Consider the following 16,021-nt stretch of genomic DNA (forward strand, 5'->3'; position numbering starts at 1 on the left):
TAGAAAGCTTTCGCTAGAATAGACTAATACCACACCGACGCGTACTGCTCTATATCATTTATGAAGATGTAATGGTGGAGCCAGGAAAGCCTTACTTTTCTTTCTTTCGGATTTCCCCACGAACACAGGACCAAACCATTCATTTCTCTCTTAACAATAAAAATAGTAAGATAATGGGCTGCCTTTCCAAATACTGTGAAAAAGAGATCGGACATTTTTGTTTTTTCAACTTGGAAAAAGAAGTAAGACAAGATATTTAATTCAATCTAACCCTTTTGCTTTTCACGTCTTTAAAAATACAGCCAACAAGGAATAAGAAATATTAGCTCGATAACGTTAAATTCACAAAAAAATGGGTATCCGTTGTCCCTAGGATCTTAAAGTTACCTTTTTTTTTTTTTTATCATTTTAAGCAATATCACTTTAGCAATGAGAACGGAGAACTTTAGCAATTGGGAACGGAACTTATATTTAGAGTTTGTGAAGAGACTGAACGGGGGACCAAATTTAAACTAACGCTGGAACAGTGCGCATGCGTCTCAGGGAGTTCCGGGAAGCTAGCCAATCATATTTCCGACGCAAACTCAGTGGCGGCATTTACAACTAGAGGAACAGGCTGCAGTCCCGCCCTCACGTTCCTCTGTTTTGTGCGAAGGTAACCGATGGGGATCCGAATGGTGGCGGTTGAGCTGTTGGAACTGCTAGCATCTGAGAGAAGCCTTTGGTGGTCGTTATCCTAATGAGCGGACGGCAAAGAACACTTTTTCAGACGTGGGGCTCAAGCATTTCTCGGTCCGCTGGAGCTTCGGGTTGCAACTCTGGACCTGAGCGGCCTCAGAGCCCTGGCATCTCTAGGGCACATTTTCCTCCCGCTGCAGAGGCTACCGAGGCTCAGCGGGAGTCAGACGATGATGTATTGCTGGTTGCAGTGTATGAGGCAGAGCGGCAGCTGAGTTTAGAGAATGGCGGTTTCTGCACCTCAGCGGGCTCCCTGTGGATTTACCCTACTAATTGCCCAGTGCGGGACTACCAGCTGCACATTGCTCGGACCGCTCTGTTCTGCAACACGCTGGTGTGTCTGCCTACCGGTTTGGGAAAGACCTTTATTGCCGCCGTGGTCATGTACAATTTCTACCGGTGGTTCCCTTCCGGCAAGGTGGTCTTCATGGCCCCCACGAAACCTTTGGTGACACAGCAGATCGAGGCTTGCTACCGAGTGATGGGTATTCCGCAGTCCCACATGGCCGAAATGACAGGTATCTTAGAAAATGGGTTAATTTGGAACTAAGGCGGGGGGGGGGGGTACTCGGGAAAACACGCATTCTGGTGGGAATTGAGCTAAAGGAATTCCTGACCCAGGAGGAATAATCCCCAGATCAGAGTTTCCGTATTTTCCATTCTCTCTTTTAAAGCATTATCTATTTGTAGCAAGTTTGGCCCTCACAAAAAGGGTTGCTCTCCTCAATTTTCAGACTCCCCGTAATTTGTCGGAGTACTCTGAAGTGATTTGTGTGTATACCCCATCAGAAGTGAACAGGAGGTTTTCTGACTTTCTTCCCCAGAAAGATTTCCCAGTTGAAGAATTTGCTTTTCTTCAGTTATTATGCCATGTTGTAGGAATTCTCTGAAGACAGTCTAGTTGTGTCTCAGCATTAACACTGGGATCACAACAGAGCTTTAAAATGTAACATTTCAATGATTTGTTAAATTGTTCTTGTGTGAAGGCAGATTACCAAAACAGGACTGCATTCTGAAATTAGGCCAGATTATTTATAGATATTTTAAAGGTAACAGTCCTGGTATTTAGAATGTAGGATGTCATTTTTGTTTACAGGATCTACTCAAGCTTTCACCAGGAAGGAAATATGGCACAGTAAGAGAGTCCTTTTTCTTACACCTCAAGTCATGGTAAATGATCTTTCTAGAGGAGCTTGTCCTGCTGCTGAAATAAAGTGTCTAGTTATCGATGAAGCTCATAAAGCTCTTGGAAACTATGCATATTGCCAGGTAATATTTCGTTTAAAAGTCTTTTGTACTGTGAACATACTGTAGAGTATTTCGGTATACTTATTAATGATGAAATTTATTGATTGTGTTATCATTACGAAAAAAACCTCACATTATTTCAGTGAAGAAAATACTTCATTCAAACAGTGTCTCTGCTGCCTGGGTTTTTTGTTTTTTGTTTTTTTTTAAATCCCAAACAAGACATTAGTGTCAGGTGTAGATGATGAAAGCCTAGTCATGGTTGAGGCAGTGATCTAAAATAGGCCATGGGTGGAGTTTTGGAACAAAGTTAATTATTCAAGAATTGGTAGTAGATATGCAGTGTCATTCTCTGGTAGCTAGGTAAAATCATACTTAACTGTCAAGAGTTGTTACTAAGATTGAATGAAATAATGTGTGCGATATACTAACAATGCCTTCTAGTTATGTACTACATAAATATGAATTATAAAGGTGAAGAGGTGGGATTGGCTGGAGAAGAACTTAAGGTCTAGGTCATGAAGGCATTTGCCTATTATGGCTAGCAGTTTGAATACTCTTTGTAGGACATAGGGGATATGGGTGGTGTAGTCTCATTTAAAAATGTTTACCTGGGGTGATACTTAAAAGATTTAAAAGAGATTAGAAGAGAGAGGGCTAAAGGCAGGATGTACAGTGTGGGAGAGAAGAAATTTGGGATGACTCCTTCCCAGGTTTCTGACTTGGAAGACTGTGAGGATGTTGGTGCTCCTCGTCACGAACGGAGACTTATGGATGCACAGAAGATTTGGGGTATTGTGGAAAGATAATGAAGGTAGCTTTAGATTGCTGAGTTTGAAGTGTCTTTGAGGCATCTAGCTATAGATACCTAGTGGGCAGTGGAGGATAGACGTGAATCTCAATGGAGAGTTCTGAGTTGGAGATACAGATTTGGAAATCATCAACATAGAGATGGTAGGTGGTAAAACTATAAGCTGGTGATAACAGGGAAAGAGTAAGAATAGAAAGGAGAGTTGATTTTATTTAGTGCCAGAGAGGTGAATTTTACTGCCAGTTTGTGAATCTGTAGTTTCCCTGATTAAGGAACTTAAGTTTAAGTTAAGTTTATTGTATTATATCTCTGTGTTATCTTGCAGAGAATTGTTATCTTTCTTAGAATTGATTTTTTTTTCATTGTTAGTTCACTGCCTTTTTTTGTTTTAATTAACTTATAGTGTATTATTTGCCTCAGTGGTTCAGGTCTGTGAATCATCAGGCTTACACATTTCACAGCGGTCACCACAGCACGTACCCTCCCCAATGCCCACAACCCAGCCAGCCACCCTATCCCTCCCCTCCTCTCCCCCAGCAACCCTCAGTTTGTTTCCTGAGATTAAGAGTCTCTTGATTTTAGGCAAGAAATGGATGTATATACTTTTCATATCTTTCCAAGTTAAATTAATACCCAGTGTGTTAAGGTTTCTGCTTGAGTGTGGCATTTAAAATTTTTTATTTTAACTCTGTGACTTTATTTTGCAGATTTAGCTTATATGTAGCAACTTTAACTCATTTATTTTATTTTCAGAAAGTTTTTAGCATTGAGTTTTTTTGTTTGTTTTTTAGGCAGGCTTCATATTGGTTGTGGAGTCCAGTGTGGGCCTTGAACTCACCACCTTGAGATCAAGACCTGAGCTGAGTTCAAGAGTCAGACACTCAACTGACTGAGCCACTGAGGCAGCTTACTTTTTTTTTTAATTATAAGGCTTATGCTTTTATGAAGTACAGTAGAGGCATGCATTGATTTCACTAATTTTCCAGACAGCCCTGAGTGTTTATGGTTATAGATGTAGATTCCAATAGGCACACCAACTCCATGAAGAATGTAGCTTCCTGGGTTACAAACACAGCACCATTTCCTCTTCTACAAAATGCTTGAGAATCCCACTTGGATAAAAGTAACGTATTAGGGTTTGTCTTGCATCAGTTTTTACTTAGAACAATTAGACTGTAAGTAAAATGTTCTATCTTAATATGCGTTCTATATCATGTTAAAAGAAAAATTCCATAAATAATATTTTTTGATATTGGTCAAGATTCAGTGTTAGTCTCACTGAATTCATCCTTTACATGGGTTTAAATAAGAGCAGTTTTTAGGTAATCTGTTTTTACTATTTCCTATATTTAATGCAGAACTATAGATGAGAGCTATTACTGTAATTCAGTTTACTTAAGGGTCCTTTTCCCTTGTTTTGGGGCCTTATGTGAAGATCATATAGGAATTTGGTGGAATATTTGATATTAATCATACAGATGTGGGTGTTGAATTCATATTGCAACATCTAGAATGATGCTTTTGTGCCACTGAGAAAATGTGTAAGAATTTAAAAGGAAAGTTGGATTTTTAAAGTCTTTTCCTTAAACAATTTTTTTTCCATTTTAGATCTAATTTCATACTGGTATTTTTTCCTATTTTTATATTTTATTATATTATACATGATTATGTATTATATTTATATATATAAAATATATATTATAGTTCCAGCCCTTAGACCATCAATACTCTGAATAAGAAATAATGATAATGGAACATATATAATAGCTTGTTTAACAGAAACACTGTTATTTTGTATTGGATAGATAAAATTAAATAACTTTTTCTCTTTTTTAAGGTTGTAAGAGAACTAGTCAAATATACAAATCACTTTAGAATCTTGGCTCTCAGTGCCACACCAGGTAGTGATATAAAGGTAAGTAAAATGTCTTTCCATTTCTTAACATTTAAGAAAAATAATAACTTTTGTACGGGCCCAGATCAGTTTGTCATTCTAGTATTTAGTTTGACATCAAGACTATAACAATTCTTACACATGCCTCTGTTCTTCTTTGGTTGGAGATTTTCTACATTGTTTTTATTTTTTTAATTAAGAAAAAAAATTTTTTTCACTAGTAGTTTTTAGATGTCAGTATGCATAAGTAGTTTGTTAAAAGTACTAAATTTTGAAATAATGTGTTTTTTATTTTATTCATTTATTTTTAAAGATTTTATTTATTAGAGAGAAATTGTGAGAGCACAAAGCGGGGGAGGGGCAAAGGGAGGAGGAGCAGGCTTCCTGCTAAGCGAGGAGTCCTATGTAGGGCTAGATTCCAGGACCCTGAGATCATGACCTGAACTGAAAGCAGACGCTTAACTGACTGAGCCACCTAGGTGCCCCAATATGTGTTTTGTAAATTGTTTAAGTTTTCAGTTTTTTTTTTTAAGTTTTATTTTGAACTAAGACTTCCAGAAAATTTGCAAAAATTCCAGTCTCTTATCTCTCCTTTGCTCAGCTTCCTCTAGTGTTAACATAGAACCATAGTAAAATGATCAAAACTAGGAAGTTAACATCGGCACAGTACTAGTAACTACTCTGTAGACCTCAGTTGAATTTTGTCAGTTTTCCCACCACTGTCCTTTTCAGTTCTGAGGTCTGGTCCAGGATCTCACTTGCATTTAGTTATCATGTTTCAGTCCTTCGTATCTGTGATAGTTTCTCAGCCTTCTCTTGTTTTCCATGACACAGACGCTTTTAAGAGCAAATGCCAGTTATTTGTAGACATTCCTCAGTTTGGGTTTGTCTGATGTTTTCTTATGATTGGAGTGAGGTTATGCATTTTTGGCAAGAATATTCCAGAACTTTCTGGAATAGCTTTCTCGGTGCATGGTTTCAGAGGCTACATGATGTTGATTTGTTTTACTGCAGTTGCTGTTAATCTCGACTTGGTTAAGGTGATGTTTTCCCAGTTTCCGTATTTTAAAAGATTTCTCTAGTCTTCCCACAAAGGAAAAAAAAAAAAAACACTGGAAAAAAACGGTGTTTGCTAGGGAACCAGGAAATCTGGGTTGTGATTCTGGGGATTTAGTTTGCTACCCCAAAACTTCTGTTTTGTCTGAATCTTCATAAAATGTTGGTGGAAGGAGTATATCACTGCCATTGAAAAGTCCAAAATATGTTTGAAGAACTTGTTGGATGTTTACCAATATTCTTATTTCTTGGATTCTTGGCTGGAAGGGCTGCATGAAAGAAAGATGTTTTAAAGCCTTATCTTCCTCTTGTACTACTTCTAATGTAACTTATAGTTAAAAATAAAAAGAAGTTTAATGATGTGAATTCCAAATTTTACCAGTATTTTATTTTTGTTGGTAACCTAAGCTAAAAAATTTAATGTGCAATGTAGTTATAATCATACTTGATTTTGTGTAGGCTGTTCAACAGGTTATTACTAACCTACGAATTGGGCAGATAGAACTTCGTTCTGAGGATTCTCCAGATATTTTGCCATATTCTCATGAAAGGCGAGTTGAAAAGCTAGTTGTTCCCCTTGGTGAAGAACTTGCAGCCATCCAAAAGGCATATATCCAGGTAAGCCATTTTTATTACTATTCAGGGTTTTCACAAATAATGTCTTTATTTTGTAGAACTTGGCTGTGAGAATATATAGTTATATCATTTTATATAATTAGCATGTTGAAAAATTACTTGAAATTAAAATTTTTGGAGTTAGTACCACGTTTTAATTGTTAGTTACTATAGTTAAAGAGGAAATACAAAATGATGGACCATTTCTAAAGCCAATTACAGCCTTTTAAAAAAAAAGTACACCTATTAATTGCAGTATAAAACACACATATAAATTGAGGAGTGTATAAAACCCAAGTGTATATAGCTCAGTGAATTTTCACATAGAGAACACACTTATAACACAAGTCCAGATTTAACCAGAAGTTTCTTTGTAAGAAAATATATTTTCAGTATTTTTCCTCCTGGATCTCTTATACAGCATTGATTCTCAGCTGAGGGCAGTTTCCCCCTCCTGGTGACATTGGCAATGTCTTTTGGGGGGGGCAATGTCTTGACACATTTTTGGGTATCATAACTGGAGGGGGTGGAGAGTAGAGTTGCTACTAGAATCTAATGTGTAGAGGCTAAGAATGCTAGTTTACATTCTGTAATGAACAAGAGTAGTCCTCCAACAACAAAGGATTATCTGGGCCAAATGTCAGTATTGTAGTTTTTGAGAAATTGCTTGGCCAGTTATCAATTTCAATGGGAAAAATTTGAGGTAACACACTATTTTTCTATAGTTCATAATTAGCGTCATGCTAGAAGAACATCTTGTTCTCATATCTTCATTGTTACAGATTAAAGATGCCTAGAAATTCTTTGACACTCCTCTCATTTCCTTTTCCTTCTAACCTAGACTGGCTCTGTGACTGACTTTGCCCACAGAATGTGATAAACCTCAAGTAAGCCATGATGAACCTCAGCTAAGCTGTGTTTAGGAGAAAGGAGGAACCGGTTGATAGCTAAAATCGAGGGTGTAAACATATGGCTACAGTTGAGGTATTACACTCAACATTCAGCCATTCAGGGCTCCAGACATCAAAGAACAGAGTTTAGCTGTCCCTGTAGTGCCCTGGCAATCCTTTTTTTTTTCTTATTATTGTTTAAATAAAGATTATTTATTTATTTATTTGACAAACAGAGACCACAAGCAGGCAGAGAGGCAGGCAGCTAGAGAGAGAGAGAGAAGCAGGCTCCCTGCTGAGCAGAGAGCCCAATATGGGGCTCGATCCCAGGACCATGAAATCATGACCTGAGCCAAAGGCAGAGACTTAACCCACTGAGCCACCCAGGCGCCCCTCTTTTTTATTTTTAACACTTTATTTTATTTTATTTTTAACATTTTATTTTGCAGTGGTTTTAGACTTTCAGGAAATATGCCCCAAAATTATAGAGAATTCCAATGGGAAGTTAGTTTTAAGACTACTCAAATGTCCAATTTCTCAGTATATTTTGCTCTCTAATTTTAGCATGCAATGATGGTTATTGCCTGCTTCAGTTAATTGTTATGTTTGCTTAATCATGGTTTCTCCTTTCTCTCAATTCTTTTATGTTTGTCAATTAGAATTCATTTATTAATTTAATTCTTTTATCAGTATAGACTAATAGATTTTTTCTTTCCTATCCGCTACAATCTAATACTGATATCAGTATGAGTTTTGTTGCTCAGATTGCTCCAACTTTGGCCATTTAGAGTTCGTTGTGTCCTTTAGACATGCATTTTTTTTTTTTTAACACTTCTTAACTTTCTGTCCTCACAAGATATTTTGTGCTCATTTGATATTTCTCGTGTTCCAGCCATGGAATCAACCATTTCTCTGAGGAATCCTTGTTACTTTTATGGAAGAGTGGTAATTTGAAACCAGTATCTGTGTATTTGGTGTGCTTGTTGTTAATGCAGTATTGGTGTGCTCGTTGTTAATGCAGTATCTAGGCCTGAACTCTCAGTGACCTGCTTGAATTCTTACTTGAAGAATTAGAATCATGAGCAAATAAAATGGTTGTTATTTTAATTTATGATGTTTTTAAGTACTTTGTTATATAGGAATAGATACCCCAAATATTCATCTATCATTTAACCTTTAATAAGTCTTTCTTAAAGAAAAGTTCTATAGGAATATGCTTTATTTTTGTTTTCAAATTATTTGTGACAAAATTTTAAGTATTCTTAAGATATGGCAAAGTATTTCCCGTGATCATTTCCTTTTTGATTAAAAATTTTTTCTATCTGGGGCGCCTGGGTGGCTCAGTCGTTAAGTGTCTGCCTTTGGCTTAGGTCACAATCCTAGGGTCCTGGGATCGAGTCCCGCATCGGACTTCCTGCTTGGCAGGAAGCCTGCTCTTCCCTCTCCAACTTCCCAAACTGCTTGTGTCTCTCTTTCTGTCAAATAAATAAATATTAAAAACAATTTTTTAATTTAAATATAGTTGGCACACAGTGTTACAATGGTTTCGGGTATAAAGCATAGTGATTTGACAAGTTTATATACTATGCTCTGCTCACCGCAGTGTAGCTACCATCTGTCACCATACAACATTGCTATATCATTGATTATATTCCTTATGCTGTACCTTTTATTCCTGGGATTTACTCATTCCATAACCGGAAGCCTGTATTTCCCACTTCCCTTCACCTATTTCCTCAACCTCCTCCCCTCTGGCAACCATTACTTTGTCTCTGTATTTATAGGTCTGATTCTGCTTTTTGTTTTCTTGCTTATTCATTGGGTTTTTTTTTTTAGATTCCACATATGAATAAAATCCTATGGTATTTGTCTTTTCTCTGTCTCACTAATTTCACTTATAATAACCTCTAGGTCTATCCATGTTGTCACGAATGGCATCATTTTGTCCCTTTATTTAACTGCAATCTTCCATTGTGTATATCTATCTATATATACACACCACGCTTTCCTTATCAATTTGTCTACTGATGGACACTTGGGTTGCTTCTACATCTTGGCTCTTGTAAATAATGCAATAAACATAAGGGTGCATATATCTTTTAAAACTAGTGTTTTCATTTTTGGGTAAATACATAGCAGTGGAATTATTGGGTCATATATTAGTTCTGCTTTTAATTTTTTGAGGAAACTACATGCTGTTTTCCACAGTTGCTTTGACAATTTACATTCCCAGCAACACCATATAAGGGTTCTTTTTCTCCACATTCTCACCAACACTTGTTATTTCTCATCTTTTCGATTTTAGCCATTCTGACAGGTGTGAGGTGATATCTCATTGTGGTTTTGATTTGCATTTCCCTGATACTGATGATGAGTGATATTGAGCATCTTTTCTTCTCTGTTGGCCATCTGAATAAATATTTGGAAAAATGTCTATTCGGGCCCTCTGCTCGTTTTTTATTTATTTTTTTAAAAAGGTTTTATTTATTTATTAGAGAGAGATCATGTGCACAAGTTAGGGGAGGGACAGATGGAGAGGGAGAAGCTGACTCCCTGCTGAGTATTGAACCCAACATGAAGTTCCATTCCAAGATCCTGGGATCATGACCTGAGCCAAAGGCAGCTGCTTAACTGACGGAGCCACCCAGGCACCCCTCTGCTCATTTTTTAAATCAGATCTCTTTTTGGTGTTGAATTTTATAAGCTCTTTATATATTTTGGATTTTAACCCCTTATCAGATATATTGTTTGCAGATATCTTCTCTAATTCAGTAGGTTGGCTTTTCATTTTGTTGATGGTTTTCGTTGTAATGCAGTGCTTTCTTTTAAAATTTATTTTATTGGGGCACCTAGGTGGGTTAAAGCCTCTGCCTTCAGCTCAGGTCATGATCCCTGGGTCCTGGGATTGAGCCCTGCATCGGGCTGTATTCTCAGCAGGGAGCCTGCTTCCTCCTCTCTCTCTCTGCCTGCCTCTCTGCCTACTTGTGGTCTCTGCCTGCCAAATAAATAAAATCTTTTTTAAAAAAAAGTTATTTTATTTATATAATTATTTTAAGTAAACTCTTCGCCCAACTTGGAGCTTGAACTCATGACCCCAAGATCAAGAGTCACATGCTCTTCTGGGGCATCTGGGTGATTCAGTCGTTAAGTGTCTGCCTTTGGCTCAGGTCATATTCCCAGGGTCCCGGGATCAACCCCCGCATCGGGCTCCCTGATCAGTGGGAAGCCTGCTTCTCCGTCCTCCACTCCCCCTGCTTGTGTTCCCTCTCTTGTTGTCTCTCCCTGTCAAATAAATAAAATCTTCAAAAAAAAAAAAAGAGTGACATGCTCTTCTGAGGACTGAGCCAACCAGGCATCTCCAGAAGCTTTTTATTTTGATATAAAAATCATCTCCTTAATACTAGTATATTTTGTCATGATTAAAATCATTCCATTTATAAGGATATAAAAATTATAATTTGTATAAACAAATATGATAGGTATTTCATTTTATTGATGCTTTTGGATGGTTCTGTAGATGATCAGCAAAACTGGAAGGGATGAAAAATAAAACTACAAAAAAGCCCTATTTTAGGAAATAGAATTAGGCAAAAATTTAAACTGTTAATTACACATTGCTGTACTAGGTCTTCATCCCTAGGTCTCTATTTTCTTTCACTGTGCCATCAAGTTCATCCTGCATTAGGACTTTTTGTCTGCTCTTTCCTATGCCTGATATGCTCTGTCCTCAGAACTTGTCATCATTCAGACGTCTACTCAAATATTACCTCTCTAGAGAGACCATCTTTGTTTACCTTACTTAATAGTGACTCCATTTCCCTCCAAAACTCTATAGTATTACTGTGTTTTGGGTTCTTAAATGCATTTATTGTAATAGAAGCTCTCTTTATTCACTCATTATTCTTTGCTTCCCTTCATTGGATATAAACTTTATGAAAGTAGCAACTTCATTTGTCTCAGCTACAAATTTCTAGCCTTTGGAAAAATGCTTGACATATACTAGATGCTTAATAAATATTTCTTGAAAGAATGAATCAACAAATCAAATTGAATGTACTCAAGACATTTTGATTTAATCAGCAAGACTACAAATATTTACCTATATGCTAGACTTTGTTCTTCATATTGAAGATGCAGCATTGAGAAATCAAAGGCCCTTTATTCATTGTGCTTAGATTACAGCATGTGTGGGTTAGAAAGGGAGGAGAATTAAGAAATACACAGATAAGCACATATGTTCTTGAATTATAGTTGGATCCAATAGTTGCTTGTGCTGACACTTCATATAGATATAATCTGGGGATAAATGTTAAGTACTTTTAAGTTTTGTTTTTATTTTGTGTGTTTACTTAAAAATTTATTTTAAGTGGCACCTGGTGGCTCAGTCGTTAGGCGTCTGCCTTTGGCTTGGGTCATAATCCCGGGGTGCTGGGATCGAACCCTGCATCAGGTTCTCTGCTCAGTGGAAAGGCTGCTTCTCCCTCTCCCACTTCCCCTGCTTGTGTTGCCTCTCTCTTGCAGTCTCTCTCTGTTAAATAAAATCTTTAAAAAAAATTATTTTAAGACAAACTTTACTCAATATGTAACTTCTACTTTAATATGTGAGAAAATGTATTTGAAAAAAGACTTTAAGCTTAAACTAAATTTCACTGAAATTTGCAGGTTTTGGAGGCATTTGCCTGTTCTTTAATTCAGAAGAATGTTTTGGTGAGAAGGGATATCCCCAATCTAACAAAATATCAGATAATTTTGGCAAGAGACCAATTTAGGAAAAACCCATCTCCAAATATTGTGGTAGGTATATTTAAATTAATTTTGAAGAGAGATTAAGTTTTTGTTTAGACCCAAGATAAAATGTAAATAATGATTATTTTGATATATATTAGCTCATCAAGAATTCAGATATGATTTATATAGTTTATAAAAAGCATGAAAAAGTCTAGCAAAAATGTGCTTTAATGCTTTGAATTAAGATAATTTTATCTTCTAACTTTTAATAAAGACTTGGTATTTTAGTTCATATCTGTTAGTGCCGTGAGGGGGTAGAATATAACTAACTTTTATAACTGGTCTTAACTCTTGATACTAGAGGCTGGAGGAAGCATCATAGTAAGCTTCTTATTTCCAATCTTCCTAGGAAAAAACAATAGACGGATAGGAACAAACCCATCAAGGTAGGTCCAAAGTCAGAAGAGATGCTCACAAGCAAAAAAGCACTGAGTCATTCTTTGAACTGAGAGATAATGCATTTGCAAAAGAACAGAGGCAATTGAATGAAGGTATGAAGGAGTCAGTGAACAAGCCAATGTAGCTAAGGTAAAAGATTAAGAAAGTCAGATATGATAGTTAATCTGGGTTGTAAGCACATAAGAGTAGCTTTAAATGTTACACTGAGAAATGTAGACATTTTCTTGTAGTATCTAGGGAACCACTAAGGGAACCTTTTCTGTAAAATTACAGTATATTATACTAAACTTTAATAAAGTGTTTTAATTTCTGCTAGTCATTAAAGGTTCATTGAAATTTTAGGTAGTAAATCTAAACCTTCTGAACTTGATCTTACTGATGAGAGTTTGTATTTTGCAGAGAGGTGGTTTAGGTAATTGCGGTGCCATTTTAGGGCATTTATCACTACCCTGCAGACATTTAAAGTGACTATTACTGAAATTAAATGCTACTAAAGATGTAAGGTAGAGAATAATATAGTCTTTATCCTTAATAAAGGAAAATAATTAAAACTTATTCTCAGTGGTCTCTTTTAAAAATTATCCTATCATATAATTATTCTTCCTGTATGCTCTCATAAAAGGAATACGTAGGGGCACCTGGGTGACTCAGTTGTTAAGTGTCTACCTTTTGCTCAGGTCATGATCCCAGGGTCCTGAGATCCAGCCCTGCATCTAGCTCCCTGCTTCGCAGGAAGCCTGCTTCTCCCTCTTCCTCTGCCCCTGCTTGTGTTCCCTCTCTCACTGTGTCTCTCTCTGTTAGATAAGTAAATAAAATCTAAAAAAAAAAGGACTATGTATTTCACTTTTCCTTGAGAGTAGTGGTTAAAAGCACAAGGACCCTGAGCCAGATTTCATGGGTTCAATTACTGGCTTTACAGCTTTCTCATGTATAAAATGGGCAAAACCATATAACCTACCTCCCAGGTATTGGGATTAAGCGAATTTGTGTAAGTAATGTGCTTAGAACAGTGTCTGGTCCTAGGACAGTGTCAAATGTTATCGATGTTAAATGTTAGCATTAAACTGTCTAATTAAATTTTGTTCTGGTGCCAGTAACATTTCTGAGCATGGGCCATTATGTGACTTATTTTCCATTGTATCCCAAATATCTATCTCTGTGCTTGATATGTAGTAGGTACTTGTTAAATAGTTTTAAAAGAAAAAAGGAATCTATATATACTGCTAATAATTTACCTAGAAAGAGAAAAACATAAGACAAGTATTTCTCTCCATCACTTATTCTCTTTAAAATATAAATTTTGTATTGAATTAAAGAAAAAATAAAATTAAAGAGGGACAAATTTTATATGGAAAATACTCTGGCACTATGTCCTACGACATTCAGTAGGTGGACCTTCAATAAAGTGGTAAGTTTCACACAGAACATGTATCTTTAGTTCTTCCTCTGGTTAAATTCGATATGTGATTTTTTTTTCCTAGGGAATACAACAAGGCATAATTGAGGGAGAGTTTGCTATTTGTATTAGTTTATATCATGGTTATGAATTATTGCAGCAAATGGGATTGAGATCGTTATATTTCTTCCTTTGTGGAATTATGGATGGAACTAAAGGTAAATTATATGAAATTATTTAAAGGAGTAATGACATATTATTATTTTGGTTAAATATGTGTTGAACAGTTTGGGTTACTTAAAGATGCTTTATTTTTTTTTTTTTTTAAGATTTTATTTATTTGACAGACAGATCACAAGTAGGCAGAGAGGCAGGCAGAGAGAGAGAGGGGGAAGCAGGCTCCCTGCCGAGCAGAGAGCCCGATGCGGGGCTTGATCCCAGGACCCTGGGATCATGACCCGAGCCAAAGGCAGAGGGATTAACCCACTGAGCCACCCAGGCTCCCCAAGATGCTTTATTTTAACAAGGAATAAAATAAGGGTGCCTGGCTGACTTAGTCAGTAGTATGTAGCTCTTGATCTCGGGATCATGAATTTGAGCTCTCCTTTCGGCCTAGAGATTATGTAAAAAAACAAAAACAAACAGAAGAATTACAAAAACAACAAAAAGCTGTTAAGTAGTTATGTAAAAAATGATTATGTCTTTTTGTTTTTGCTAAATTGGTGGTAAAAAGCAAGCAACTCATTAATACAGATGTGAATGTGGAGCTGGAAATAATTGCTGGCTTTCATGTTTGAATTAGAAAAGTTTGTATTTATTGCTAAAGTTATGATTTATTTTTAATAAATAATTTTGATTAATTTTGCTATTATATTTATTACTTTGGAAAATCTTATCCTAATTTCTGAAGGAATGACTCGGACAAAAAATGAACTTGGCCGAAATGAGGACTTCATGAAACTCTATAATCATCTAGAGTGCATGTTTGCACATACACGTGGTACTTCAGCAAATGGCTTTTCTACTATCCAAAAAGGTGTGGTTTTTCTTTTAAAATTTTATATTATTTCTCTTTTTCAGATTGATTTTGAAATTTTGCTCCATTGAGCCATGTATCTATCATTACTTCTTTCTATAGCAACAGGGCTGTTAAATGCTTAAAGATTTTATTCTTTAAGTTACGATAAATATATATTCCAAGTTTGTAAACTTTATATACCAGATGTTGATAGTAGTTGGTACTATTAGTGAAAATTCTCAGAACTACCAAAAACCAATTTATAACTTAACTAAATACATACTCTTCCCTTCTACTTTGCTGCTGATTTCATTTGGATTCTCTTTCAGAATGAAATTATAATAAAAATTCAGGGGCGCTTGGTGGCTTAGTCAGTTGAGCATCTGGTTCTTGATTTCTGTTTAGGTCATGATCTCAGGATTGTAGGATTGAGCCCCACGCTGGGCTTTATACTCAGTGGAGAATCTGCTAGAGATTCTCTCCCTTACTCTCTCTCTTTCTACCCCTAAAATAAGTAAATAGGTAAGTCTCTAAAGAAAAATTCAAAGTTTATTTTATGGTAGGGCTTATGTGCTACACAGATGCTACTTAAATGAATAGGAAAAAAGCTAACTCTATTTTGAAGATTTTATTTATTTGAGAAAAAAAGAGCAAAAGCGTGAGTTGGGGGAGAAGCAGACTCCCTACTGAGCAGAGAGCCACCCAGTCCTTGTTCCCAGGACCCTGAGATCATGATCTGAGCCGAAGGCAGATGCTTAACTAACTGAGCCATCCAGGCATCCCAACAAATCCATTTTTTTTTTAAAGATTTTGTTTATTTATTTGACAGAGAGAGAGATCACAAGTAGGCAGAGAGGCAGACAGAGGGAGAGGGGGGAAGCAGGCTCCCTGCTAAGCAGAGAGCCCGATGCAGGGCTTAATCCCAAAACCCTGAGATCATGACCTGAGCTGAAGGCAAAGGCTTAATCCACTGAGCCCCCCAGGTGCCCCCAACAAATCTATTTTGAAAAGGATAATTAAAATACATTAATGTAATTGAATGGAAAATATATAACAATTTTGTGGTGGTTTTGTTTTTGTTGTAGGAGATAAAAAATTTTTTTATAGTCATCCAAAGTTAAAGAAATTAGAAGAAGTTGTAGTTGAACACTTCAAGTCATGGAATGGT

General features: G+C 36.4%; 1 protein-coding gene across 6 annotated transcripts in view; it reads left to right on the forward strand.

Annotated features, from left to right (window-relative positions):
- The first annotated feature begins 630 nt into the window (after positions 1 to 630).
- Positions 631 to 16,021, forward strand: part of FANCM (FA complementation group M) — a 62,692-nt gene continuing 47,301 nt past the window's right edge. For 5 of the 6 annotated variants that reach the window (XM_046007704.1, XM_046007703.1, XM_046007707.1 and 2 more), the window contains exons 1-8: positions 631 to 1,256; positions 1,835 to 2,007; positions 4,635 to 4,712; positions 6,207 to 6,365; positions 11,915 to 12,046; positions 13,921 to 14,053; positions 14,746 to 14,871; positions 15,939 to 16,019. In XM_046007704.1, the coding sequence (XP_045863660.1) occupies positions 740 to 1,256; positions 1,835 to 2,007; positions 4,635 to 4,712; positions 6,207 to 6,365; positions 11,915 to 12,046; positions 13,921 to 14,053; positions 14,746 to 14,871; positions 15,939 to 16,019 (1,399 nt within the window). In that variant the 5' untranslated portion in view covers positions 631 to 739. The remainder of the gene's footprint in view (positions 1,257 to 1,834; positions 2,008 to 4,634; positions 4,713 to 6,206; positions 6,366 to 11,914; positions 12,047 to 13,920; positions 14,054 to 14,745; positions 14,872 to 15,938; positions 16,020 to 16,021) is intronic. The other variant, XM_046007709.1, reaches the window with a different exon arrangement.

Source organism: Meles meles, chromosome 6, assembly GCF_922984935.1.
Source record: "Meles meles chromosome 6, mMelMel3.1 paternal haplotype, whole genome shotgun sequence".
NCBI lineage: Eukaryota > Metazoa > Chordata > Mammalia > Carnivora > Mustelidae > Meles > Meles meles.